The following is a 26,354-nucleotide window of genomic DNA, read 5'->3' as shown; positions in this document are numbered from 1 at the left end:
GTAGTAAGCATTGTCCATGGTGACCTCCTGAGCAGCAGTGAACAGTTCACCTACATTAGTGATCTAAGTAATAATCTCAGTGATGTGGGGATGCATACCTCTATGTGGGGTTATTTTCCTTAGTCTAGTTAGGCATGTTTATGCAGGTGGTGTGGAAAAAACATGGAAGGAAATACAGGTCTTCTCCAGATCTTTCAGGTTTTAGGCCTGTCGCTGGGCAACACAGAGTTTTAGCTCCCTTCATAGATTTTCTATTGGGTTCAGGTCTGGAAACAGGCTAGGCCACTCCAGGACCTTGAAATGCTTCTCACGGAGCCACTCCTTAGTTGCCCAGGCTGTGTGTTTGGGGTTATTGTCATGCTGGAAGACCCAGTGATCTTCAATGCTCTGACTGAGAGAAGAAGGTTGTTGCCCAAAATCTCACGATACATGGCCCCGTCCATACTCCCTTCAATACGGTGCAGTCGTCCTGTCCCCTTTGCAGAAAAGCACCCCCAAAGCATGATTTTTCCACCCCCATGCTTTACGGTTGGGATGGTTTTCTTGGGATTGAACTCATCCTTCTTCTTCCTCCAAAAACTGCGAGTTTAGTTTTTACCAAAAAGTTCTATTTTGGTCTCATCTGACCATATGACCTTCTCTCATGTCTCCTCTGGATCATCCAGATGGTCTTTGACAAACTTCGGATGGGCCTGGACATGTGCTGGCTTGAGCAGGAGGACCTTGTGCGCGCTGCAGGATTTTAATCCATGACGATGTAATGGTAACTGTTGAGACTGTGGTCCCAGCTCTCTTCAGGTCATTGACCAGGTCCTCCTGTGTAATTCTAGGCTGATCCCTCACCTTTCTCAGGATCATCGATACTCCACGAGGCGAGATCTTAAATTTCTTCCATTTTCTAATAATTGTGTAAACAGTTGTTGCCTTCTCACCAACCTGTTTGCCTATTGTCCTGTAGCCCATCCCAGCCTTGTGCAGGTCTACAATTTTGTCCCTAGAGTCCTTAGACAGCTCTTTGCCCATAGTGGAGAGGTTGGAATCTGTAGACAGGTGGCTTTTATACAGATAACGAGTTCAAACAGGTGCAATTAATACAGGTAATGAGTGGAGGATAGGAGGGCTTCTTAAAAACAAACTAACAGGTCTGTGAGAGCCAGAATTCTTGCTGGTTGGTAGGTGATCAAATACTTATTTCATGCAATAAAATGGAAATTAATTATTTAAAAATCATACAATGTGATTTTCTGGATTTTAAAAAAAAAAATTTGTTTCTCAATGTTGAGGTTTACCTATGATGAAAATGACGTATCTCTCCATTCTTTGTAAGTCGGAAAACTTGAAAAATCGGCAGTGTATCAAATACTTATTTGTTCCACTGTATATGACTGCAAGTCGTACTTGTATTCTGAAAAACATTGAGTAAAGTATACATGTTTGCTTAGTAGAATTTATAATTCATTTGCTGTTCAAACCTGCAATGGAAGATAAGGCTCAGAAAGGATAGTTTAGCTAATACCCAGGTTAGGTAATTATGGTTTAGCTAATGCTCAGGAAGGATTGTTTAGCAATTAACTCAGAAGAAGGTGGTTTCCTTTTCTCTGCTGCTTGTTATAACCTGTTTAGCCTTACTGTATCATTCATTTCTTGTTTCCTTTACAGAACCTGACCGGCACTCGTCACCCTCCCAGATACTCTTATGATCCCTCCATTTTTGCCTTCCGCTCTCTGAGCACCGCCCCTCCGTGCAGTCCCCTGCTCTCCACCGAGGAGCCTCCATGTGCTTGAGGGAAGCCACTGGACTTTAAGATGAAACAGCACAGCTTGTTGGACAACACATCCTATTTCTTATATTAGGACAAGAACAGTTTTATTATTCTTTTCTTTAGCAGGGTTTTAACCCAAACAAAGTGCCCAAGTTGACAAAACGACAAGTCCCAAGATGTAGAGGAGCATCAGGGAATTGGGTAATGTTTTACCCTTACTGGCTGACTGACCATATCTCAGGAAAATTATCCTTTAACACTTTCTACACACATACGGCCATGGTCGCTGTATTATCACAGAGCCACAACAAAAAGATTCATTCTGCTGAAACTGGCATTTTGAATAATTTTATGGTTCTTGAATAACCCCACACATCTGGCTATTTCCTGATATTCAGGTATAGTTATTCAATTGCCATTGTACTATGTGCATCTTGGCTATTTGTAGATCATGCAGAAAGGGTACACAGAGAGCTTTAGGCTGAAAAGGAAATGTGATGCAGCATGATATGTAATGTGAGGATGGACTTTATTGAAAGAATGGATTTTTTTTTCTTTGGCATAAAAGGTATTACTACAATTGTTACCAGAGAGGATGAAAGTCTACACTTCCTTGCACTCGTAATAATCAAAAATTAATTAAATTCCTGTAAACTCAGTATCAGTGGGTTATCATTGTCTGCCGTAGTGCTTGCCTGATTTGTACTGTTCACTGACAAGAAGAATGGGAATAAACAAGGAACCCTGGTACTAGTCCAGATTTAGTCAGACCAAAGCCGGTTTTACACTGTGCGACTACAATGGCCTTTTTAATTATATCTCATGCAATAGATGATCCTAATATATTTTTGGCTGAATTATATACAAGACTGTGCAATAATGTTTTTCAAGTTAGTTTATATGCCTAAAGTCCTCCTGTAATTAAATAAAATAACTAGGTTCTGCTTACATTATAGGGGGGCACGGTGGCTTAGTGGTTAGCACGTTCGCCTCACACCTCCAGGGTTGGGGGTTCGATTCCTGCCTCCACCTTGTGTGTGTGGAGTTTGCATGTTCTCCCCGTGCCTCGGGGGTTTCCTCCGGGTACTCCGGTTTCCTCCCCCAGTCCAAAGACATGCATGGTAGGTTGATTGGCATCTCTGGTAAATTGTCCGTAGTGTGTGATTGCGTGAGTGAATGAGAGTGTGTGTGTGCCCTGCGATGGGTTGGCACTCCGTCCCGGGTGTATCCTGCCTTGATGCCCGATGACGCCTGAGATAGGCACAGGCTCCCCGTGACCCGAGGTAGTTCGGATATGCGGTAGAAAATGAGTGAGAGATGAGAATGAGTGCTTACATTATCAATCAGTATGATCAGAGCTCATGCAGAAAATGGGGTCATGGGTTTGGAAACATTATTCAGAGTAAGCTAGGGGTGATAGGGATACCTTTTCACTTATGTTTCACCATTGCCACTAAAGTATTTGGAGCTTTCCTGTGAGTTACACATTAATATGTATTACCTGTTGGTGGGTTTTAGATGAGCTGCATTTCAGCACAGAGATTTTACTACAAATAACTCATATTATCAGCCATCTTAGGTCACAACGGCACTAAATTTGGTCCTGCTGAGTGTGTTATGCGCTCAACTGATGACCAAAGAATTAATGTGATTTAATGTTTGTGTGCAACAGCGCAATAGGCCAAAATTGTACAGCGTAAACCCGGCTTAAACATGTGAATCTGTCTGATCCAGCGCAGGTTAAGGTCAGAGAATGTACTCTGTGTTATGTGCCTAATATTCTGGAGCTTCAGGATAGATGCACCTTTGCCACGTTCGAATGTTTTGGACCAAGTACCAAAGTCAATACTTAATACTCGTCATAATTCATCATTACCCCTTTCCTGGGTTAAGTCTTAGTTCTTTACTGAAATTACTCTTTCACTCTTGAATTGTTTTGGTAAAGAACAAACACAATGTTGGATATAAACCACGTTTTGAAACATGCTTTGTTTCAGGTTTTTTGCATATGTAATTGTGTAGGTTTTAAATGTTAACTATGTACTGTATTGATTTATACCTAGCTTTTCAATGAATGTAGCCTACTCTTGTAGTGGTCGATATAAGTGTAGGAGAGCTACAAGGAACTTTGTTACTGGTTCCACACTTTTAATCTAGTTACCCATTCAGATATATCCACGCGGAATAAATATATACACCTGCCGGTCGAACAGTACCTACACGTTTGTAACGTAAGAAGCCTGTAGACGTTTTTTTTTGCACCATGTTCCAGTGAGATGAAATAAATGTCTCTTGGCTCCAGTGATTTGGATTTTGTCATGGTTCTTTTGTTGTTGATACAAGATCATATTTTTCGAGTTCATTGAATGTTTTTCAAAACACATTCTTTTTCCTTTCACATATCTGATAACACTTTACCTTCATTTTGTAACATGAGTGTTATCTTTCCAGTGTGGGGTTCGTGCACAATTGAAGTTCCATGAACTGAAGCAGTAGCCTTTGTGCTCAAGAACTGGTACAAAATGAGTCAAGACCCAGGATTTGGTACTAAAAGGCTAATACTTGTATCCAAGCTTCCTTTCTGTGCCCTTATCTGTAGTTCACAAGTGTACATTGTCATCATGGTTTGTATGGTTTTGTTTTTTCATTGCGTGGGGTCCAAAAGTCTGAAGCCAATACCAGGAACTGGTTTGTTTATTCAGTTTTGTGAAACTCACGCAACTGGGTCAAATGATTTCGTGAACAACTCACTCTTTCTGTAAGAAAGACACTTTTCTGACAGGGAGGATGGTGTATAATGTATAAAAGAGCTCAGTCTAATTGTGTCCGTATTAGGTGCTGATCATCATTCATTAACTTTTGAATAAAATAAAGGGCTGGATTAATTAGTATCATCTGGTGTAGCCCAGTAGTACATTATTGGACTCTGCTCTGTGTCATATAACACGTAAAAGCCTGGCAGCAATCAAAGGTCCAAACCCACCATCGAGCTGCTCACTGGTTCCAGCGTGGGCCAATTCCACCGGCCTGCTCTTGCCAGATCCCAAGCTGAGCGATAAGCTCTGTTTGTGTGTGTGAGTGAGAGTGTAGGCTGACGTCAATACACAGCAGTATTGCTAAGCCGGTGGAACCCAGTCGGGAGTGGCACAATTATAGTAGATGGGTGATCGAAAGATAGATGTGAAGAATGTGGCTAGACAAGCCATCTTTCTCTGTTACAAGTGAAGCGTGTTTAAAATCGGCTTACTATTTTAGTGACGGGATCCTGACACTCATCCACTGCCAGCACACCCTTCACTTATTGCTATAGTTCATTAAATGCACTTTAACCACTAAGAGATGTTTTTATTGTGTGAGAGCAGAGGAAGAACGCTCTGAGAAAATAGATACCGAAAGATATCAATATCTATGTTTCAGTATTAGAATTACAGCGGTTGGTGAACAGTTGTCAGTAAAGAATAGAAGAAATAGATAGAAGCCTTTATTTTGTCTCACATACATGTGACAAAAGTGAAATTGTTTCTTCACATATCCCAAATTTGGAGGTTGGGTTCAGAGCACAGGGTCAGCCATGATACAGTGCCTCTGGAGCAGGGCCTTGGTCAAGGGCCCAACAGTGCTGGGGTTTGAACCCTGTTCCTTTGATCAACAATTCAGTGTCTTAAAGGTGCCCTGCCACACGTATTTCATTACTTTTGCGGTAATGTCTGAAGTTTACCATGGACTCTAACATTTTTTGTGGAAAAAATACCTTGGCTACCTTGTTTCAAGCCATTCTAGTGTGGTATAGAAAGCCTGCAGGAAGACCCAGTTCTCATGAATATTCAAATGAGCTATGCTGCTTGGCTCCGATTGGCTAACCGCTAGGATATGAGAGCATGACTATTCATTCACCCAGCGCAATAAGTAGCCTAGGCTAGAGGAAATTTGTTTACAATCACCTTGAATTGCGGCAGAATGGCTTCTTCACAAGCCCGTTGACGTTCAGCCATCCTTCCTGTATAGGAAACTCACTGAGCTACACGAATTCTGGGGGTGTGGTCTCAAGTGGGAGAGCTCATGAATAGTAATGAGCTCAATCATTACTACGTCACACTGAGCAGCTTTTCCAACTGACCTGATTTCTCCCCTTATTTCTTTTAAGTGGCTAGAACTGACCGGGGACGTGACAGTTCGTGTTCAAATTCACGACACAACACAAACACATATGGAAATAACACATATCAAAAAATCCAAGTAAAAACGGTTTTGTGTAGAAGGGCAACTTTAACCACTTGAGCCACCAGTGCTAGAGAATCAAATCTAAAAAAATCCTGGGATGATGTATGGTGCAAATGTGTAGCAAGATGTGTAGTCAATGAGCATTGTTTTCAATGTGGTTTACTCACAGATTCCTCTTTTTTTCTGAGAATGCTTAAAAGAACGTCTACAAATGTCTGTGAAAGTGCTTACTGACTCTAAAACCACGAAGGCCGCAGTCTCAGTGCTTTTCAAGATGCCGTAGTAAATTAGGCTGATGAAACAGGTTGAAGCAATTTGACACCTGATGGTATTTTAAGACAGGCTCTAAACAGTTGGCTGCCTCTTACAGACATTCAGAAAGGAATTTTCCTCCCGCAGTTCTATTATAAAGAAACCACTTTCTCGGGCTCTGAGCTTACTGTCACAGTGCTCAGAAGTTTTCTGTTTTTACAGTGGAACCTACCAAGTACAGGCAGAGAGAGTTAATCAGGTTGTGAACTTTGGGGGATAAATAAATAAATAAATAAATAAATACAAGAATAAATAAAATAAGTTTTTTTTTTTTTTTGTGGAGCTTCTGTGTCCACAAAAGGCCTTTCTCTCTCTCAAATATTTCACAAATCTGTCTAAATCTTTGTTCCGTGAGCACTTCTCCTTTGCAGAGATAACCCATCCACCTCACAGGCGTAGCATATTAAGATGCTGATTAGACAGCATGATTATTGCACAGGTGTGCCTTAGGCTGGCCACAATAAAAGGCCACTCTATAATGTGCAGCTTTACTGTCTGTATCTGGTGTGACCACCATTTGCCTCACGCAGTGCAACACATCTTCTTCGCATAGAGTTGATCAGGTTGTTGATTGTGGCCTGTGGAGTGTTGGTCCACTCCTCTTCAATGGCTGTGCGAAGTTGCTGGATATTGGCAGCAACTGGAACACGCTGTCGTATACACCGATCCAGAGCATCCCAAACATGCTCAATGGGTGACATGTCCGGTGAGTAGTATGTGGCCATGGAAGAACTGGAATGTTTTCATCTTCCAGGAATTATGTACAGATCCTTGCAACATGGAGCCGTGAATTATCGTGCAACATGAGGTGATGGTCGTGGACGAATGGCACAACAATGGGCCTCAGGATCTCGTCATGGCATCTCTGTGCATTCAAAATGCCATCAATAACATACACCTGCCCATACCATAACCCCACCACCACCATGGGCCACTCGATCCACAATGTTGACATCAGGAAACTGCTCACAAGCTGTCTGCCATCTGCCCTGTACAGTGAAAACCAAATTTCATTCGTGAAGAGACCACCTCTCCATAGTGCCAGACGCCATCAAATGTGAGCATTTGCCCACTGAAGTCGGTTACGACGACGAACTGCAGTCAGTTCGAGACACCGATGAGGACGATGAGCATGCAGATGAGCTTCCCTGAGACGGTTTCTGACAGTTTGTGCAGAAATTCTTTCTTTATGCAAAAAGATTGTTGCAGCAGCTGTCCGGGTGGCTGGTCTCAGACGATCTTGGAGGTGAAGATGCTGGATGTGGAGGTCCTGGCCTAGTGTGCTTACACGTGGTCTGCGGTTGTGAGGCTGGTTATATGTACTGCCAAATAATCTGAAATGCCCTTTAGAGATGGCTTATGGTAGAGAAATGAACATTCAATTCATGGGCAACAGCTCTGGTGGACATTCCTGCCATCAGCATGCAAATTGCACGCTCCCTCAAAACTTGCGACATCTGTGGTATTGTGCTGTGGGATTAAAAACTGCACATTATAGAGTGGCCTTTTATTGTGACCATCCTAAGGCACACCTGTGCAATAATCATGCTGTCTAATCTGCATCTTGATATGCCACACCTGTGAGGTGGATGGATTATCTCTGCAAAGGAGAAGTGCTCACTAACACCGAGACAGATTTGTGAACAATAATTGAGAGAAATAGGTCTTTTGTGTACACAGAAAAAGTCTTAGATCTTTGAGTTCAGCTCATGAAAAATGGTGGAAAAACAAATGTGTTGCGTTTATAATTTTGTTTAGTGTATTATACAGTTGAATGAAAAAAAATCCTGTTTAATATAGATCAAAAATAAAGCCAGGATTAAGAATAAAACTACTGAATAATTATTATTTCTAAAAGTAAGAGTTTTTTTTTTTAAAGATTAAAAAAGCAGAGCGATTTGTAATACATACTTGGGTGATTTTTAATTAATTGTTAATTTCTTTTTTTACAGCCAATTTACTCTTTCATTCTGAATACGTTCAGGTCAGAAGATACACTTAAGACAGCACTCCTTTTTCAGTGACACATATTTTAATGTTTGTCCAAATGGATACTACATGTAGCTCAGGGATTTTAACAAGAACGGCCTGCTAGATGATAAATTTACGGTAATAATAATACCTATAATAATATAAACTCTCACAGTATACTGTATATTGAGCCATTGATTTTATGAAAAGTAGTCATAAAAATACAATTTTTTTTTTTTTTTTTTTACATCTTGTCCAGGACTAAAGCACAATTAAATAACGGTCTTAAAAAGTATTACTGGAGAGTTGTAAAGTCTGTGGGAGGCTTAATTTTTCCTTGGAAAAAACAACACACATTTATGCCAAATCGCCCCCTTAACACTGAGTCACTCTTCATTAATATCAAATAGAGGGAACACATACACAGCGCATTCACCCTTCCGCCGACATGTTCGTCGAACTTACACACACTTGTCACTTAATTCATGGACAGCTTGCTCTCAAAGCCAGGAGACAGAGCAAGCCTCCAGATGGCTGGTGAATACACTCGCCCTCTCTCAGCTAAGGTAACACAAGCCGAACACAGATCTAGCCTGAACGCTTGCAGTTTTGGCTGAACGGCTTAAAAACCTTGCAGAGGACGGCTTAACATCTCAGCCAGGACAGCTAGTGTTACACGTATAGTGACCAGTATGGTGACCACCACTTAAAACTTGAGTGGGGAGTTATGAATAGGGTTAAAGTACCGTAATACACAGAAGGTTAGCTAGTAATGGAAACTCCACCCTGGAACACATGGAATATATTTATACTGAAATATCAGTAACAGGTTTAGTGATTGTGGGGCTAATTTGTTGCTTTATTCCTGTGAGATGTTGGAGGATATTTGTCTGGCTGATCACAGGAGTTCATCTCTATTGCATTTTACAATGATATTGAATGATCTCAAACATAACTGGCACCAGCTGTGGCACTGTGGATAACGTGGAAGGAAGTGAAAAATGTACCAAAAATTAAAAAACTAACCCAGGATGCCAATGAGCACATGATAATTATAACGTTTAATATGCAAGTCATTCATGGTGGTTATTTTCCTTTAATTATCCAGTATGACTAGCTAGCTGTGAGTGAACATATCAGGATTCAGAATGCAGAAGATCTAAGTGCTCGTCGTGTTCCCATCTCCATTAATTTTCTGATTTAATATTTAGAAACGTCTCGCAGCGTTTTCAATTCACGATCGTCCTCCTTGGCTTCCTTTTCCAGACCCATTTGTGCTGTGCACTAAGAACACATTGTAAGTGCGAACACAGATGGAAGCCAAAAAAATGCAAGAAAATGCAAGTCTCAAGTGCTCAAGTCACCATAAACCATCCAGACATTTGAGGGAATGGAGTATTTTGTCAGCTGCCCTTACACCAATCACACTGACACCAATAAAACCTTCCGGGCTCTCAGTAGCCGTATTTGTCGTTAAGATGGGTCCGTCCATCGCCGGTCTGACCTGTTCGAACAAAGCAGAGAAATGCAGTTTACACACGACAGCAGTATTCACAGACACGTGTCTCACATTAATGCCTTAATTGGAAGCAAAACAAAAATGTGCAATGGAAGCATCGCAAAGCATAACAATAGTCAATGGGCCTCATTTATCAATCGTTTAGTAAAGTGATGTCATGTTTTTGTTGGACAAACTGAAATTAAAATTCCTTGTACATTACTACAATCTTTTCTAATTTTCCTCCTACATAAACATGTTGATAAACACCAATCAAAAGCACGTTCATGGCATAGCTGATCTGCATTTAGTAACACCTATGAAACTCCTTAAAAGGTAAAGATCAGTGAGCTCAAAGAGCAGAAGTATGACAAGACAGCCAAAGAGTGCCTTCTAAGCCTGGTGCGTGCTAAATCTTCCAATAATGCAGCTCAGCCATTGCAGATAACAGACAACTCTGGGACCTTTTATAAAGCTTATAAAGTTTTTTCCCCTCCTAAATAAATGTGTAGTTTCACATTTCCCTTTGCCACTAAAACAATTGAATTTCACTAGATTTGTGTACAGTTTAAATAAATCAGGTATTTAAACTTGACACTATAAAAAAAAGTGCAGTTTCTCACACCAGTTATACAATGTGAAACTTATCAAACCTGGTTTACATGAACAAGAGGTACCGAGCTCTAGTAGGATCGGAAGATTTTCTCTTCCTGAACTACCCAGAATTTTATGAATGTCACATTCTTTGTGTAAACGTTCCTCTGAATAATTGACGGAAAAACATGCTCATAAAAGTCCGATAGGGACCTAGTGTTCCTTTATGATTTCTCCAATAGTCTTTCCACCTATCTGCAAAATGGTAATGCTTATCTTATTGTAAGCTCATGAAAGACCATGTAGGATACAATAGTGTAGTGGAGGCCTTTAGTTTCTGTATTAAGACGTCATTAATGTCAACAAGATCAAGGAACTAAAACGTTCATACCAACTGTCAAGTTCAAAAAGTTTTAGGCTGGCTTCAGAAACAAGACTTTATCTTATCGTAACGCAATAGCTTTGTTGTCAGCGATTTAAACAAAAATGCATTGTGATTACTGGATTTCCCCTAATTACTAATTGCTGGTGGTTGAAGCTGTGTTAAACATTTACTTCCCTCTTTTTAACTCTCTTCCTGACAGACTTGGGTCTGAAAAATTGTCTAGGCTAGGCATAAATTGTGTCAAATCAGCATTTCAAGTGTTTTCTGAACTAAGGATGGAAAAAACAAACAAACCAGTAAGCCGAGTATGATTATTGCACTTGCTGAACGAAAACTAGTGAGTGAGCAGTAATTAAAAGGAATGGTTTGGGATGGAATGAATTTATGTTTTCGTTTTCCTGATTAGCAAAATCTTAAACCAGCAACTGCTACAGTACCTGCTGGAGGAACCCACACACAGTAATCAGGATCGTCCTCTGGGTACTGTTTGGACACGATACTTGGAGGCTGGAGGAATACAAAAATACATCATTATGTGTAAATTATATTATACACTATATACTGTACACTATTCAGTTAGCTCTAGAATGATTGGCACCATTGCTAAAGCTATTGTATGTCTGCCTGATCTGACACTCCAAACATCTCATCTTTAACTGAAGTAGATTTAATCTATGAACATGATATGAACCTTTATCTAAAAAACAAACGTTGTATAACAATTATTAGCATCCCTGCATTACTATGTGTGTGACCACCTTATCAACTACATCTTCTGCAATAAGAGTAACAGCAGACCCCTTAAATTAGACTTTCCAAATTGCTGGTCTCCTTTTAGATTTTCCCACATTTTTAATGGGATTTCAATCAGGGAACATGTTCGACTACTGATCGGAAGGTCATTGGTTCGAATCCCAGGTCCACCAAGTTGCCACTGCAGGGCCCCTGAGCAAGGCCCTTAACCCTCAATTGCTCAGGTGTATAAACTGAAAAATGTAAGTCACTCTGGATAAGAGTGTCTGCTAAATGCTGTAAATGTAAATCACTGATCCACTTTATGGAGGCCATGATGTTATCATGTTACCCAGACAATTTGTGGAAAAAAATTTGTTTATCCATATTTCAATATGATTTTTTTTTTAGATAGGTACAGATCTTTCGTGCTAAGATGTGATGGTGTCTCTACTATGTCACAAAATCTTTGAGCATCCAGTACTTTGAATGCAATGGGCAAGATGCCAAGCTGCCACTGTTCAACTCCCTATGCTCTGACCCCAACTTCCCTTTTAACAAATATACATTGAAAGTGTGCTATTACAAGAGTAACACATATGCAATAGTCAGTTGAAAAGTAACAGCGTATTTGTTCATAAATAATTGTAGGGAAGAGACAAGAGCAAATCCCAGTAGTTGTTGAATAATGGCATTCACAAAAAAGATAAATCTTCTGTTGATATATTTATGAACAACAATGATTAATACCAACAAGGTTCGCCGAGCCTTTAGAGCAAAAACAGCCCACATCATTCTCACACAGATCCTCCACAATTCTTAAGTCAGGATTAGGATTTTTTTTCTGCATACTGCCCCCCCCTTTTGTATTTCTTGCCTCGTCTTAACATAGAACCATTTCCTGTATCATTTAACTAACTCACAGTGGTTACATACATGTCTAGATGAAAGAAAAGGCTTTTCCCCCCAGTTTATTGGCATGAATGTGTTGTCTAATTGTAGTTGTAAAGACATTAGTGACCACAAAATGCTATATGCTCTTCCAGACAGCTTCATTACAAGTCTGGTTGTTTCAAACCATAATTATTATCAGGGCATTTCCAGATGTGTAGCTAATTTTATAACCATTACCTAATTTATGACAATCAATACATTTGTGTCTCATTTGCTTTGTGTTGTCTTGTCCCCACAGGTATTTATACAGCAGTGAAAGAGGAAGTCGGTTGAATCAGAGTTCCCGAACACAGGTGAATTTAAAGCGGAATATAAAACAGGAACATGCTTGAGTTCTAATTTAGTCAGAGGAATTTTTAGGGGTGCCAATAACGGTCACATGTGGTTACATTTGTACATGAAAAGTTTTTTCATAACCTTTTCACCCATTTTTACTAAGGGTGCAAATAAATCTGGAGATTTTTAGGGCTTGTCAGTGAAAACACTTCATATATGTGTCATGAAATCACAATGTACTTTGAGCAATGCAATTTTTTTTTTGTGAGTCATCCTAAAGCAAACACTGCACCAATGAACTCAAACACTCACAGCACTATGTGTAGGCACAAGACTTTAGGGAATCTCTAGAGTTGTATAAAATACTAAAATGTCTCTTGCCATAAACATGTTGAAAGGAGAAAACACACACACACACACACACACTCACACACACACGACATACCCTGCTGGGACCAATCATCTTCCCACTCTTCTTCCCCCGAGGAGGTTGAACTTCCCCTGGAAAGTTTCAAAAAAGTTCAGGATTTTGTATTGCTCAAAAAGACCACGTTCCTTTTATAACACGATTGTACCTTGAGGTGCTGAGGAGGCGTCTTTAGAATGAGCCTTCTCTTTTCCATGCGAGGAAGGCCTCTTTACTGTTGGTCTCTCTGAGTCCTGGGTTCTCTCTTTAAAACACAAAATCAACCGATTGTGAGTAATGGACTTCTATTTACATTTGACAAAAGCCTAACAGTGCAGTCTTGTGGTCAAAGTCTGTTACAGCATCTTAAGCGCCCTGCTAAATAGCAACTACTACGATTAAAAATAGGCTGAGCTAACAAAATGTTTCAACACAGGCTTTGTTAAATATGCGAGTAATTGAATTCCTGATAGAAGCTGACTTCATAAAGCCACAGACTTTATCCTGTATTTGTTGGATAAGATCTCTGCTAAAATGGTATCGCATTCAAAAAGAAAAGCTTTTAACATTTCAGAGAGCTTGCGTACTCTTTACTGCATAAAGACATTGCCTGGGCTTAATTTTCAAGATTTTGTGTCTATAGTGTTCTATCGTATATAACGTTTAGATTACATGCTATACTGTCTTTGTTCGGTTTAAGCAGAGTTTCAACATCCTGCTATAGGTTTGCACAGCATCTGTTAAAGCTATTTAAAAGTAGTAGTGTTCACAAAACACACACACACACACACACACACACACAAAACCCTTCAACTTATGTACACTCGCTAAAGGGTCTTGGTAATATTATTTATCATCAATATAAACAAACAGTCTATTAGCACTTAACACTGCAGCACAAAGTAGAATCACCTTCAAAGTAAGTAACACCTTCCCTAAATCTTTTCCTTTCTGTTTTGTATATTCCTGACCACATGTTCACAGATATACTGTAGTTAACTGCAAAGTTTCATCTGAATCACTGCAAACCTGAGGTAAATACTATGATAATACTGATATTTAATTCCATGATGTAATGAGTCAAATTTTATCTAATTTTTACATCCTTTCAAAACTTCTGCATAGACAAGACACATTTTCAAAAAGAAATTACTGAATTTATCAGTATTGAGGGCTCTACGGGTAGCTAGCACCGTTGGCTAGGTAGCTAGAACTGGTCAACATTCTTAGCAAACTAGCTAAGAAAGCTGCAGGATAGAAAAAAAAGACTTACAACTTCTAGATTACACAATCATTAAACATCACATGAAATATGAATTCTAACAAGTGAGGGAAAATGAATTTGAATATACATAAATTAGAAAAATATCCCATGGCTAAACTCATCAAATTAACAGTCTGTGTTTTTAATGCTAGAGATATCATACTAATTCTTAAAAAGCTGCAATCGCCAGGCGTTTTTCATCGACGCACTGAGGTACTTTGTGTAAAATGGGATATTTTGCGTCATAACTTATGAAATCATGTTTTCATTATGAGTAAATATTTAGAAATGATTTGATGTAGAAAATTAGATCATTACGTTAATCACAAATATTCAAAATATATAAAATGTAAGAATGTTGGACTACTGATCAGAAGGTTGTGAGTTCAAATCTCAGGACCACCAATCTGCCACTCTTGGGCCCCTGAGCAAAGCCATTAACCCTCAATTGCTCAGCTGTATAAATGAGATAAATATAAGCTGCTCTGGTTAAGGACCTCTGCCAAATGCCATAAATATAAATAATATAAAAAAAAAAGTTTGAAGAATGTCTGTTTTTGACCTGCATTTTTTCTTCTTATTGATTTATTTAGTGAGAGACAACGATAACGTAATAGGAATCATTAATCCAGCATCAGCTTTAGTTGCGCACTGACCTTTAGGGCTCTGTGAACAGGTTTCTCCTGAGTGTCTTCCAGCATCTGAGGTGTCATCGTGTTGTGTCTCATCAGCCTGTGATGGCTCCATATCAAACTCTGAAGCAGCTGTGCTCTCTTTCTCCTCATCTTTACACTCTTTGTCCGTGTCATATGTCTTTTGCTCTCCATCCTGTTGCTCATCCTCGTCATCTTCCTCCTCTCCCCCAGGCGGTAGTTCTTTCATGTTGAAGAGCTCAGGCGGCAGGTTGGGCTTTTTGGCAGGCAACTTCTGTTTGTAAACATGAGAAAGGAGAAATAATTGACTGACATGGTTCATCCTAGCAGTTTTATGTGTGATGATTTATGATGACAGTGAGGATGGTGTCTCACCCCTATGGTCCCTGTCTTCAATTTAAATTTGCCTCCACCCTTCATAGCACCAAACAAAGGCAGGGCTAACTTCTTGGGTTTGTCAGGCTCTGATGGGTCATTGCCAGACCTGAGACGACAGAGGAACACAGTTATGTATCTTTCTTAATCTGTCATTCATTCCTCTTCCTGTACAGGATAATGGACAGTGGATCATCTCAAGAAGGTGGTTCTTGTATAGGACAATGCCGTTGCACACGCACAAACAAGTTCATGCACACACACATTTACTTGTGTTTTCTGAGGACCTCTGTCTGTAAACCTCACCGGCTCTGCAACGAGGGCAGCTCTGTTGGTCTGGTTAAATCGATGAGCCTCTGCAGTCGCTGCGCTTCCTTCTTCAGCTCAGCCACATGGACATGCAGCTTCTTCCTTTGTACCACATCAACGTCAGCCTGACTGCGCACACAACTCATAAATGCATCCAGAGGGTCCTCTGTAGCCGAGCTGGTGCCCTCTAGTGATGTATTTATATATTAGTTAAATAATGCATATTAAATGTGCAAGCACTACATAAAGCATACAAGCTGAAAGAAAAAAGAAAGAAAGAAAGAAAGAAAGAAAGAGGTAGAGGAAGAAATAATGAGGGTGGGAAATGGATAGTTTGTGTGTGTGTGTGTGTGTGTGCGAGAGAGAGAGTGAGAGAGAAAAAGAGAGAAACAGAATAAGAAAAAGAAAGCCAGTCATCTCAGTCACTCAGTCATCATCTCACCTTTCCCAGAAGAACTGAGTGTGTTCTCAGTCTTAGCCAGTTCATTCTCCACTTCAGCAAGCTTAGCAACCTTGAAAACAACAAATGTGAAGATGACAAAAAAAAAGAAGTATAAGATACTTACTAGTAACTACAATAATTGTAGTAGTAAAAAAACCTTTCACTTTAGAACTTGATTGTGACTTTGCGAGAGCAGGGAATGTAATACATATTATATACCAGAGAGTCGTAGGTCTCGGGCCTCTCATGGATCTTGCCGGCTTTCTTCATGCGTTGTTTCCTCTTCCTTTCAACAGTACCCGTTCTGTCCAGAAAGGAGTCGTCATCGCTGTCGTAATAGTCTTCTTCTTCCCAGTTTTTCTTTTTACGCTTGCGAGAGACTGGAGTCAAGAGACCAAAGGAGGATTAAATCATGGTATGTTTGTGTGTGTACACTTAACCAAATACTCCAATATCCTGCTCCTCGTGAAGTTTTATGATCAAGTTTCATTTTCACAGAAACTTAATACACTTAATACACAATTGCACTTAATACAGTATATTTAAGGATGTTGGCCTGCATTCTACTTCATACTGATTTGGAATAAAAAAAAAAAAAAAAAAAAGATTTTGTTCAATACATAACATCTATTTCTATGACTAGTTCAGCTTTACACTAATCCAGGAGTTTATGGAGTTTGATCCACAGTGACACCTCATAAAAAAAAACTTAACAGCTTGTGAGGAACTGGACTCAAAGAAATATGAGCTGTATAAACTTATTATAAGTGACATCAACGATACCAATATATAATTTATTTTAATATAAGCTATTTGGTCAGTGAACAATATCTCCAAAACACAACAAGATACCACTTGTATAAACTGTATTATATTGTATATTTGCTAAATCTACTATTGGTATTTAATAACAGATCTTTAGAATCATAAGGGCATAACATTTACACCAAATCAGGAGCTGGCTAAATGTAAATGCAATTTCTAGACCATTTCTATGGCAAGTCTATCAGCCACCAAACAAACAGGCTTTTAAACGGGAAAAGCTTATTACGCTCTTTTAAACAAAATAATACAACCTACAGGCTTCCTTCAGCTTGTCCTGGAAAGACCCTTAAATATTCCAGGTCACAGTATAAATTTCCAGATTAATTTGAGGATAGCAGGAATGTGTGTAGCCATGAGCAATTTTGAAAGAAACACTGAGCTTGTATCATAATTCTATACTATATGTTGGGTTGTGAATATATTTATATATAAGCACAGGGCTGCTGCTACAATCCACTTACCTGCCTCCTGCCTCAGCAGACCTCGAACCTCCAGCATACGACATGCCTCCAAACAGCACTGTACAGCCGCCTCCTTCTTTCTACCAGAGTGTGTGACTTCAGCAATCAGCTGCCTACCAAGAGCATCGTCCACCGGCAACCTGCAAAATAAATAAATAAATAAATAAATAAAAGATTTACAAACCGTCGTCTTGAAATGAGAGCCAAAAAAATATTATTTACTGATTATTTTGTTAGCATGTGACATGTTTAAATTTACTTCTAAGATTTTCCCAAGCTGTTTTAGTTATACGATGTTGATGAAACAAGCTAGTCCCTCTTATTACTTAGGAACATCTTCCTGTGTACGCTGTTACTACAGAGTAACATACAATAAAGGATTTGGAGGAGCTCCTTAAAATCAACCTCTGATTCCTCTTGCAGCTGGAATTATTGTCAGAATTTCAGATCCAGAAAAGCAAGTCAGGTGTTCTGAATGTTCTCATCAGAATTCACAATTCAGCAGCAGTGTTTTGTTTCAGTAATACAAAGAGTATTGTATTATTTACTTGATTCTGCACAGCCAGGTTCCATGCCCTTTGTCGTCATACTCAAACTCCAATTCTTCTCCTGAAATCATAAAGAAAGATTATGTTCATATTCAGCTAGAACGATTTGCTAAACTAGCTACAACTAAGACTGTAACATAGCCTATACCTTCTCGATCATAGAACCCTTGCAAAGCCTTTTTGGGATCTTTTAGGTAGGCTGCTTCCTGGTCCTCTTGGAACTCTGTGGCAAATGGATTCTCTTCATTCTCATCCTCCTCTGGGGCTGCATCCTCACCTGTTCATTCAAAAATACAAAATACATAAAAATCACACTACACACTGATCAGACTGATCATTAAATCCATCGACAGGTGATGTGATGTGACGCCACGATTTTCTTTGGGATGAAGGCAACTTGAGGTTAGTGGTAATGTGCGTAGTAACGAGCACAATACATGCTGCACACAGCTAAAATCAGTCTTTCTAGCATTAGATAAGCCTTCGAGAAGAATCTAACGTCATAAAGATTGCATTGTTACCCATTCCCCATGAGCAGCCACTGTCTTCTGCAGCACTTCTTCCACAAGCAACGCTCTCAACATTCTTCTCCTCCTTATCATCATCGTCATCGTCTGAGCCGTCTCCCATCATCCTCTTTTCCAGCTGTTCTTTCTGCTTCCTGGCCCGCTCTCTCAGCTCTGTAACCGTTAGCTCCGACTCAGCCTCTTCGTCCGATTCAGGACCCTGTAGAGAGAGAGAGAGAGAGAGAAAACCCAGGAAGCATAAACAAACATCCTTCTATGACGACGTAAAATTTAAAACACGTTCCTAACCTGAAGGATAAAGAGCCTCGTGCTTCCCCCAAACTTCAGGACGTGGCCGACGTGCAGCCTTATATACGTTTTTGGAGGGATCTTGTTCTTGTTTACAAAGGTGCCATGAGTACTCCCCAGATCGAAGACATAGAATCCAAGCTCCTCTCCAACAACACCGGTGTCTCCTGACTTCCCACGATACTGCACTACAGCATGATAGCGTGATATGGAGGGATGCTCCAGAGAGACATCACACACAGGTAAGCGTCCCACCACAAAGTAACTCTGCTGAGTGAGAGGCACTGTGTCCAGTATGGCACCATTCTTAAGCAACTCAAAAGTGTAAGGGACGCCTGGTACCCCTGCCCATAGAGGCTCTGTGTATGGAAGAGGAGGAAATTTACCACTTGGTGGCACTTTGGCTGGTTTTTTGCATGAGATCTCAGGTTTTGGTGTTATATGGACCTGCTTTTCTTTTGTAAGAGGCTTCTCAATTTGGGTTAGACTTACAGAATGTTGTTTTAAGGACTGATGATGGTTTTCTGAAGGTTCTTTAAAAGGTTCATCGCTGTCAGTTTCAGCTACGAGCTTCTGAACACCTTTGTTTTTCTTCAATGCTACAGACGGAGCGGCGAAAATGTCCGGTTTCTTGAACGGATCCTCGATGTTATTTGTGCATTCTTCTTTAGCTTCGTCGTTTTTGTGTCCTGGTGATTTTAGCGTCTCCATCTCGGGTTTGTTTTCCAGGTTTAAGCAGCATTCAGACTCCAACGGTGCGTGCGCAGAATCCGCCATTTCTGTTTGGTGTGTCGATGTAAGTCTTCCGTGTTTATTCCCGACTGAAAGGCGGCTGTGTTGTCATTTTACATAGTTTATTGTAAGTAAATATCAATTTTTAATAAAATAAACCCTTTGAAATCTTGTTATTAAACAGGAGGCATATCATAGTATCATATTATTTAGGACAAAATAATTTTTCGACAGTAGCGGAACTAATCCGACAGCTCCGGCGTAGCAACACGGAAGCATTTATATGGGTCTGCATACACTACGCCAAGCCTGCGTTTGTTCAGAGTTATTAGTTATTTTTAAACCCAGATTTCTGCAATGTTTTGAAGTTTCGCTGCGTTTTACTGCGTTACATCGTCTTTATAAAACCAGATGGTGATCTACTTAGTAAGCAGCTTTAAACCGCGAACATCTGTATCATTGATGTTGTAAGTATGATTTCTGTAATGTTATTATTATTATTATTATTATTATTATTATTATTATTATTATAGAGGATCAGCTGAGAATTTATCATAAGAGACTTATTAAAAATCTGAGACCCCCAACATAAACACACATACACACACACAAACACACACAAACATACATACATACACACAAACACACGCATACACACATAAACACACAAACATACACACAAACATACACACAAACATACACACATACACAAACACACACACAAACATACACACAAACATACATACACACATACACACAAACAAACACACGCATACACACAAAAACACACACAAACATACACACACAAACATACACACATACACACATAAACATACACACACACAAACATACACACACACGTACACTCACACACAAACAAACATACACACACACACGCACACACACATACATACATACACATAAATAAACACAGACACGCACACATTAACAAACACACAGACACACACATACACACACACAAACACACACATACACACAAACAAACACACACAAACATACATACACACACATACACACAAACACACGCATACACACATAAACACACAAACATACACACAAACATACACACATACACAAACACACACATACAAACACACACACAAACATACACACAAACATACATACACACACATACACACAAACAAACACACGCATACACACAAAAACACACAAACAAACATATACACACAAACATACACACACACAAACATACACACACACGTACACTCACACACAAACAAACATACACACACACACGCACACACACATACATACATACACATAAATAAACACACAGACACGCACACATTAACAAACACACAGACACGCACACACATACATATAAACAAACACACACACATACATACATACAAACACACACACATTAACAAACACAGACACACACACACAAACACACAGACACATACACACACATACATATAAACACATAAACAAACATACACACATAAACAAACACACACACACATTGGTGTTTGTTGTAAACAGTGGTACACCCCAAGTGACCGAGTAAAATATCTGTGATTTTTGATAAATTATGGTAAGATAAATCATTTAGGTTTCACATGTCTGATTTGTGTCTGCCAACTGTATCTGTGTGTTGTAAATTAACTGCAGTACCAATTTCTTCTCAGATTATTTACTCCGGAAGTTCTGGCACCAGTTAAAGGAATCTAGTAAATATGATGCGCTACTGGGGTGAGCTCCCGGTGGCCTCTGCCCCACCAGGCCGCAGCTCCTTCGATCTCCTGCAGCGTGAATTTCGCCAAGTCGAGATGCAAGACCCTCCTCTGCACCAGCCTTCAGCACGGCGTCCTCGTCCCACCACCATGCTGGACGTTCCCTCTGAGCCCTGCAGCCTCACAATCCACACGGTGCAGCTGTGCCAGCATGCCAGACGACTCCGCAGCCTAATCACGGCTGCACAGCTGGGCCAGCAACCCTCGGGCACTGGGTCTGAGGCTCAGGTTCTGATCAAACCAGAAGATATGGATTCACTACCACCACGTCCGGTCACACCGGCGGCACCGGATGATCTGCTGCCTCTGGACAGCAAAGCCCCTTGTGAGCTGTTTCAGCTGCGACACAGTGACCCAGAGAGCGACTTCTACAAGTAAATACGATTTAGGTTCTGCAATGTGTCCCATAGTTTTGCATTTGTAAATACAAGAGAAAATAAAAAATACAAAAGGTATTTGGCACGAGGTATAAGTTCATATTTTATATTTAAAATATATAATATTAAATATTTTACAAGACATTTTTGGTAAAGTTTTTGTGCCAACTTGCACTAGACAATAGAAATAACTGAGTAAATCTTGTACCGGAAATCTAGATAAAGCCTTTAATGCCTAATAAAACAGAAATTTTCTAATAAGGGAAGTCAGATGAAAACTCCTTATGGTGCATATTAGTGTACCTTAGTCTTAATTAAAGGTGGGGTCTCCGTTGTCTGAAAGCCAATGTCGACATTTGAAATCACCAAAACAAACACGTCCCTAACCCAAATGGGTCCCACCCCTGTATTGATAGCTCCGCCCACACATACATACGTAACCCAGGCAACTATTGGAAAGAAATGTGACTTTATCATAGATGAAGGGAGGAACAATACGATTGCAGATAAACACGCAAAAATGACACACAAGCATAATCATGCAAAGGATGGCATATATTAGTTCTGTGTAACAAAGCAATACCAACGTTACTCACCTATCGAAAAGGAAAAAAGCGACCTTGGCGTCCCATCGCAGGCCTTCCCGCTCCTTCAGTTCTCTCCAGCGCTGGAAAGCTGACCCTATATTAACACGGGTCCTGCTTCTTGCCTTATCGTAAGCCTTTCTTCGCTTTCTTTCTTTGTTTTTATCCTCCATGTCAATGTTAAAACCGCGTTCTGCTAATGTCGCACATGCGCACTGGACACACTCTCTGCCCATATTGACAAGACACGCCCCTTTCTGCTCATTGGCTATACATTTGTTTTGTTTTTATTTTGTTTGCCGGCCCAACGCGGTTTTCTGAAGCCTTTCTCAAACAACGGAGACCCCACCTTTAACTGTTGATTTGTGCTTTCACAATATCACATCATTTTAGGAGCCGTTTTGCTACCTCAGAGACTCAACATCATAGAAACATTCAGACAGAATTAATCACGTTATGGGTTCATGTTGCGTTCTTCTTTCCTTATTCATTCTGTTTCTTTCCCGTACAGGGGTGAAGGAGAGCCAGTGACGGAGTTGAGCTGGCCTTCATGCCGCCAGCTGCTTTACCAATCAGTTGCCACAGTGTTGGCACACGCAGGTTTTGAGTCAGCCATGGAGAGTGTGCTGGAGACCTTGACTGACCTGGTGCATGAGCATTACCTGCGTCTGACTCAGCTGCTGCGCGTAGCCGTGGACCGTGAAGCCCGTCTCGGCTCTACTCCTTTTCCTGATGTTGTGGAACAGGTCTTCCACGAGGTGGGCATCGGCAGTGTGTTGGCGCTACAGCGCTTCTGGCAGGTCCGCATTAAAGACTACCACAGCTACATGCTTCAGGTAAGCCACTCTATCAGCACTAGCTCTAAGGTTAGGCTGGCATGGTACCTGACTTTTCTACTGAACAAATATTGCTGAACACAAGGAATATAATGCTGGGTTTCACTACGTAAGCAACATTTCAGACAACAATAAATTAGCAGCAGTAGGGAAATTTCTTCTAGCTCAACTGATGTGCTAAAATGAGTGCAAACTGAAAAACACAAACTCTTATAATAAATAAATATGTTCAAGCTTCTTAAAGCACGGATTATAGAATCCATTGTTGCTCAGTCTCTCTATAAAGGTAATTTCATCACACAGGAGTGGATTCAACTGAGCGGTGTATGCGTGTGTACTATGTCATGGTTTTCAAACTTATCGCAAAACTCTGGCTCCATGGACAGAATAACAGCATTAGTTGATAGCTGGAATTCTGCAGTCAGGGTATTTTACTTTGGTATCTAACCGCAATAAATTGTATAACCAGTCGTCCTTAACTTTTATTTCTTTTTTTGAAGAATGTTAGTGTTTTGCCACCTCCACCCATCCAAAAAGCTAGATGGATAAATGTTATTTATCTAAACCAACGTCAGTGTTTCAGACTACTCACTCAGTAGGATGGTCGGGCATCATTAGAGGCTCCACTATTTTCAGCCATGAGTCTGACTCTATACATGAAATCGCTCCACACCTGATCAGCATTACAGCTCTGATGACCATAAACCACTACTTTCTGAGCCCATGTGACTTCTCCCCATGTCACCAGTAGTTGAAGTATTTTATACACACGTTCTAAATAAAAGATTTCCATCAACCATCAGATTAAGAAAAAGCAAAGAAACCAAAGAAAAAGATATATGGCCGTAGGCTGGACATTCTGTTATTATAGACTGATGACGTTTTGTAGGTAATCAGTTACCTGAATTGCTCTATTTTTGGTGCGCAGGTCAGCAAAGAGCTCTCAGACGAGTATGAAAGACTGGTAAACCCTGAGAAGGCTCTGGAGGATTCCAAGCCGCTTAAAGTGAAGGAGGAACCTATTAGTGATCTTCCCTTCACTCTGAATGAGGAAGCCGAGGGGGAGATGACTTCAGCCGAGCAAGCGATGTCCACTGGAGTGCTGGGGATGCCGAGTGACAGACTGGCTGGTGGACTGGAGGATGGACACTCGCCTCACACCTCAGGTACTTTAGTCTGTAATCACATACAGCTCTTCTAGGATCTTTCATTTGGAATTCTTTTACTTTACACCACCCAGGACATGGCATATTATATCCACTACAGCAGATAATGGCTTAATGTTTTGTGTGAACGTTTAATTCCCTGATGGAATCTGGAAATGGTTTCTATTAATCTGTCACAAAAACATCTAATGTAAGAAGCAAATATAGAGCTATATATCCAGGCAGGATTAAAATTGGCACCACAGCTGGATTTGTTAAAAATCAGTAGGCAATTCAGGCTGGGACTTTCTCCAGGGACGAGACAAACGTTGACATTGTAGATTTTAGTCTTCTGAATATAAAATCATTGAGTAGACCCTGTAAAGAGAGCAATTTAGACAAGACTAAATGAACATGGAGACCTGGGAGGTAATTACACTATAGCTAGGTGCTACTCTGCGAGATCTGCCATTCGCTCATTTTTCTCTCTCATCTCTGCGGTGGTCTGAATATTATATTCACAGACACCTCTGTGATTTTGTAGGCAGCTGTAGCTTCTTGTATCCCTGTTAAACGCTTCCTGAATCACTAAACCAGAGCATGAGCTTGCAGGCTGGTAATGAATAAAGGAGCTGCAATCGTTTAGTGTGAGTAGAAATAAATGAACAGCTGGATTGCAGTCAGCACCTGGATAATTTAATGTTAGATGGTGCTCACTCACTCATTCACTCATTCACTCACTCACTCACTCACTCACTCACTCACTCAATTGCTGTGAGGTGACTGGTCTAGATTCTCACAAGAACTTACTGTGAGCTAACCAGTCGAAGGTGTTGTACATGTAGCACACACAAGAACCGTAAGCAGCCCTATAACTGTAATTATGTCACTGCGCAGGCCTAAACAGCTAAATAAGATTTTTTTTATTTTGTATTGATATATGTATCAGGTGCAGCAGGAAATGGCTCCCCCTTGTGGCAGCTGCAGCAGGTAAAGATGGAGCCACAGGACAGCGAGGAGGGTCAGGTTTCAGGCCACGGCGTTCTCACAAGTGACGTCTTCGAAGACGGCCCGATGTCCACCATGAGCGACGGAGGAACAGCTCCGTCTCCCGGCGACACGGACGCCAGCTACGGCTCTCAGTCTCCGGACTCACTGATAGGCACATCCCCTTTCAACCAACGGCCGAAGAAACGATTGCGCAAAGTCTAAGCGCGTAAACAAGGACTTGTTGTACAGTCTAGATGATTGTGATAAGAGATATGGTTTGCTTTTGTGTTGTTTTGTATTAGTGAAAATAAATAAATGGTGGTTACATTAAGAAGACAGAAAGAGAGTCAACTCTAGCAAATGGCTTCCTGGTAAATGTTTTATCTGCTTGCTGTGTCACGTGGTCATATTGTTCGGTGTATGAAAAACAAGCATCTGTTTATTGTAATGGAGCGACACAGGAATCACCTCATGGGGAATAATTATAGACGGTGTTTGCTTCAGAATGTACAGGTACATCAATCAAGGGATAATGGCAAATTAATTACAGAACACATAAATCTGCATATTAAACAGACAGGCTATTACAGTTCCTGTTCCAGCACTGAACATTTCCGATTGCCACAGTGGAAGCGGGCCTTTGTGTGCGAGACACCTGCACGAGGAATACCGCTGAGGCTAAACATACACCAGCATCCTGTGTTACCATCAATGATCAATTAGCACAGAAAATTACAGGTGCATTTTTAAAAATTAACCCGGTGTTGGTATCAGATGGATGAGCTCTCATGGGCTCGTGCTTGAATTTCTGTGAGATTTCTGTCGCAAGCTGTAGATGAAACAGTGACTCATTATACTCACACATATACAGTACAGCTATACTATCCATCCATGTGAGCCCAGTGTCAAAAGTTAAACTTTGATATGCTACCTTTTATACTTCACCCGATTATTAAACCGTTTCTATCCGGATGGGTGTGATCTCTTCCAGGATGATCCCACCTCCATCCTCTGGACTCACTGAGTAGTTTGATAAGAATGAAAAGAATTGAAGTCATATGCTTCACTCACCAGAACTCAACGTAATGAGCACTTGAACACCTATGGG

At 40.4% G+C, this 26,354-nt stretch overlaps 3 protein-coding genes and 1 long non-coding RNA gene across 5 annotated transcripts in view; 3 read left to right on the top strand and 1 right to left on the bottom strand.

Moving 5' to 3' along the window:
• The window catches only part of si:dkey-16j16.4 (uncharacterized), a 28,051-nt gene extending 23,983 nt beyond the window's left edge, over positions 1-4,068 (top strand). Inside the window, exon 5 of the mRNA XM_060879190.1 lies at positions 1,660-4,068. Coding sequence (XP_060735173.1) covers positions 1,660-1,785 — 126 coding nt within the window. The 3' untranslated portion in view covers positions 1,786-4,068. The remainder of the gene's footprint in view (positions 1-1,659) is intronic.
• A 5,241-nt stretch (positions 4,069-9,309) lies between these two features.
• slc4a1ap (solute carrier family 4 member 1 adaptor protein) lies at positions 9,310-19,624 on the bottom strand. The gene is made up of 14 exons (XM_060879181.1): positions 18,805-19,624; positions 18,511-18,715; positions 18,138-18,266; positions 17,990-18,050; positions 17,442-17,581; positions 16,375-16,535; positions 16,156-16,225; positions 15,711-15,900; positions 15,405-15,513; positions 15,033-15,303; positions 13,282-13,377; positions 13,152-13,207; positions 11,182-11,251; positions 9,310-9,771 (listed from the first exon to the last, which is right to left on the bottom strand). Exons 1-14 carry the CDS (start codon positions 19,579-19,581, stop codon positions 9,722-9,724), a joined length of 2,385 nt encoding a protein of 794 aa, XP_060735164.1. The 5' UTR covers positions 19,582-19,624; the 3' UTR covers positions 9,310-9,721.
• LOC132852130 (uncharacterized) lies at positions 13,257-16,584 on the top strand. The gene is made up of 3 exons (XR_009649102.1): positions 13,257-13,402; positions 14,097-14,146; positions 16,452-16,584. It is a non-coding gene; the product is annotated as an uncharacterized LOC132852130 (long non-coding RNA).
• Positions 19,625-19,815: 191 nt separating the features above from the next.
• supt7l (SPT7 like, STAGA complex subunit gamma) lies at positions 19,816-25,577 on the top strand. Of its 2 annotated transcripts, none has more exons than XM_060879183.1 (5): positions 19,816-20,000; positions 21,210-21,688; positions 22,787-23,111; positions 24,040-24,277; positions 25,206-25,577. In XM_060879183.1, the coding sequence occupies exons 2-5, from the start codon at positions 21,258-21,260 to the stop codon at positions 25,466-25,468; spliced, it is 1,257 nt and encodes a 418-aa protein (XP_060735166.1). In that variant the 5' UTR covers positions 19,816-20,000; positions 21,210-21,257; the 3' UTR covers positions 25,469-25,577. The 2 variants fall into 2 exon arrangements, with proteins under 2 accessions (XP_060735166.1, XP_060735165.1); XM_060879182.1 differs by having other exon boundaries at positions 19,816-20,003.
• Positions 25,578-26,354: the final 777 nt, after the last annotated feature.

This window comes from Tachysurus vachellii, chromosome 10, assembly GCF_030014155.1.
Source record: "Tachysurus vachellii isolate PV-2020 chromosome 10, HZAU_Pvac_v1, whole genome shotgun sequence".
Taxonomy (NCBI): Eukaryota; Metazoa; Chordata; class Actinopteri; order Siluriformes; family Bagridae; genus Tachysurus; species Tachysurus vachellii.
This window is presented reverse-complemented; position numbering and strand designations above follow the sequence as displayed.

Coding starts and splice junctions, on each gene's coding strand:
- slc4a1ap (XM_060879181.1), bottom strand. CDS start 19,581: ATGGCGGATTCTGCGCACGCACCGTTGGAGTCTGAATGCTGCTTAAAC. Junction 18,051..18,137: donor AGGGTTCTATGATCGAGAAG/GTATAGGCTATG, acceptor TTATGATTTCAG/GAGAAGAATTGGAGTTTGAG. Junction 17,582..17,989: donor ACCTGGCTGTGCAGAATCAA/GTAAATAATACA, acceptor TTTATTTTGCAG/GTTGCCGGTGGACGATGCTC.
- supt7l (XM_060879183.1), top strand. CDS start 21,258: ATGATGCGCTACTGGGGTGAGCTCCCGGTGGCCTCTGCCCCACCAGGC. Junction 21,689..22,786: donor CCAGAGAGCGACTTCTACAA/GTAAATACGATT, acceptor TTTCCCGTACAG/GGGTGAAGGAGAGCCAGTGA. Junction 24,278..25,205: donor ACACTCGCCTCACACCTCAG/GTACTTTAGTCT, acceptor TATATGTATCAG/GTGCAGCAGGAAATGGCTCC.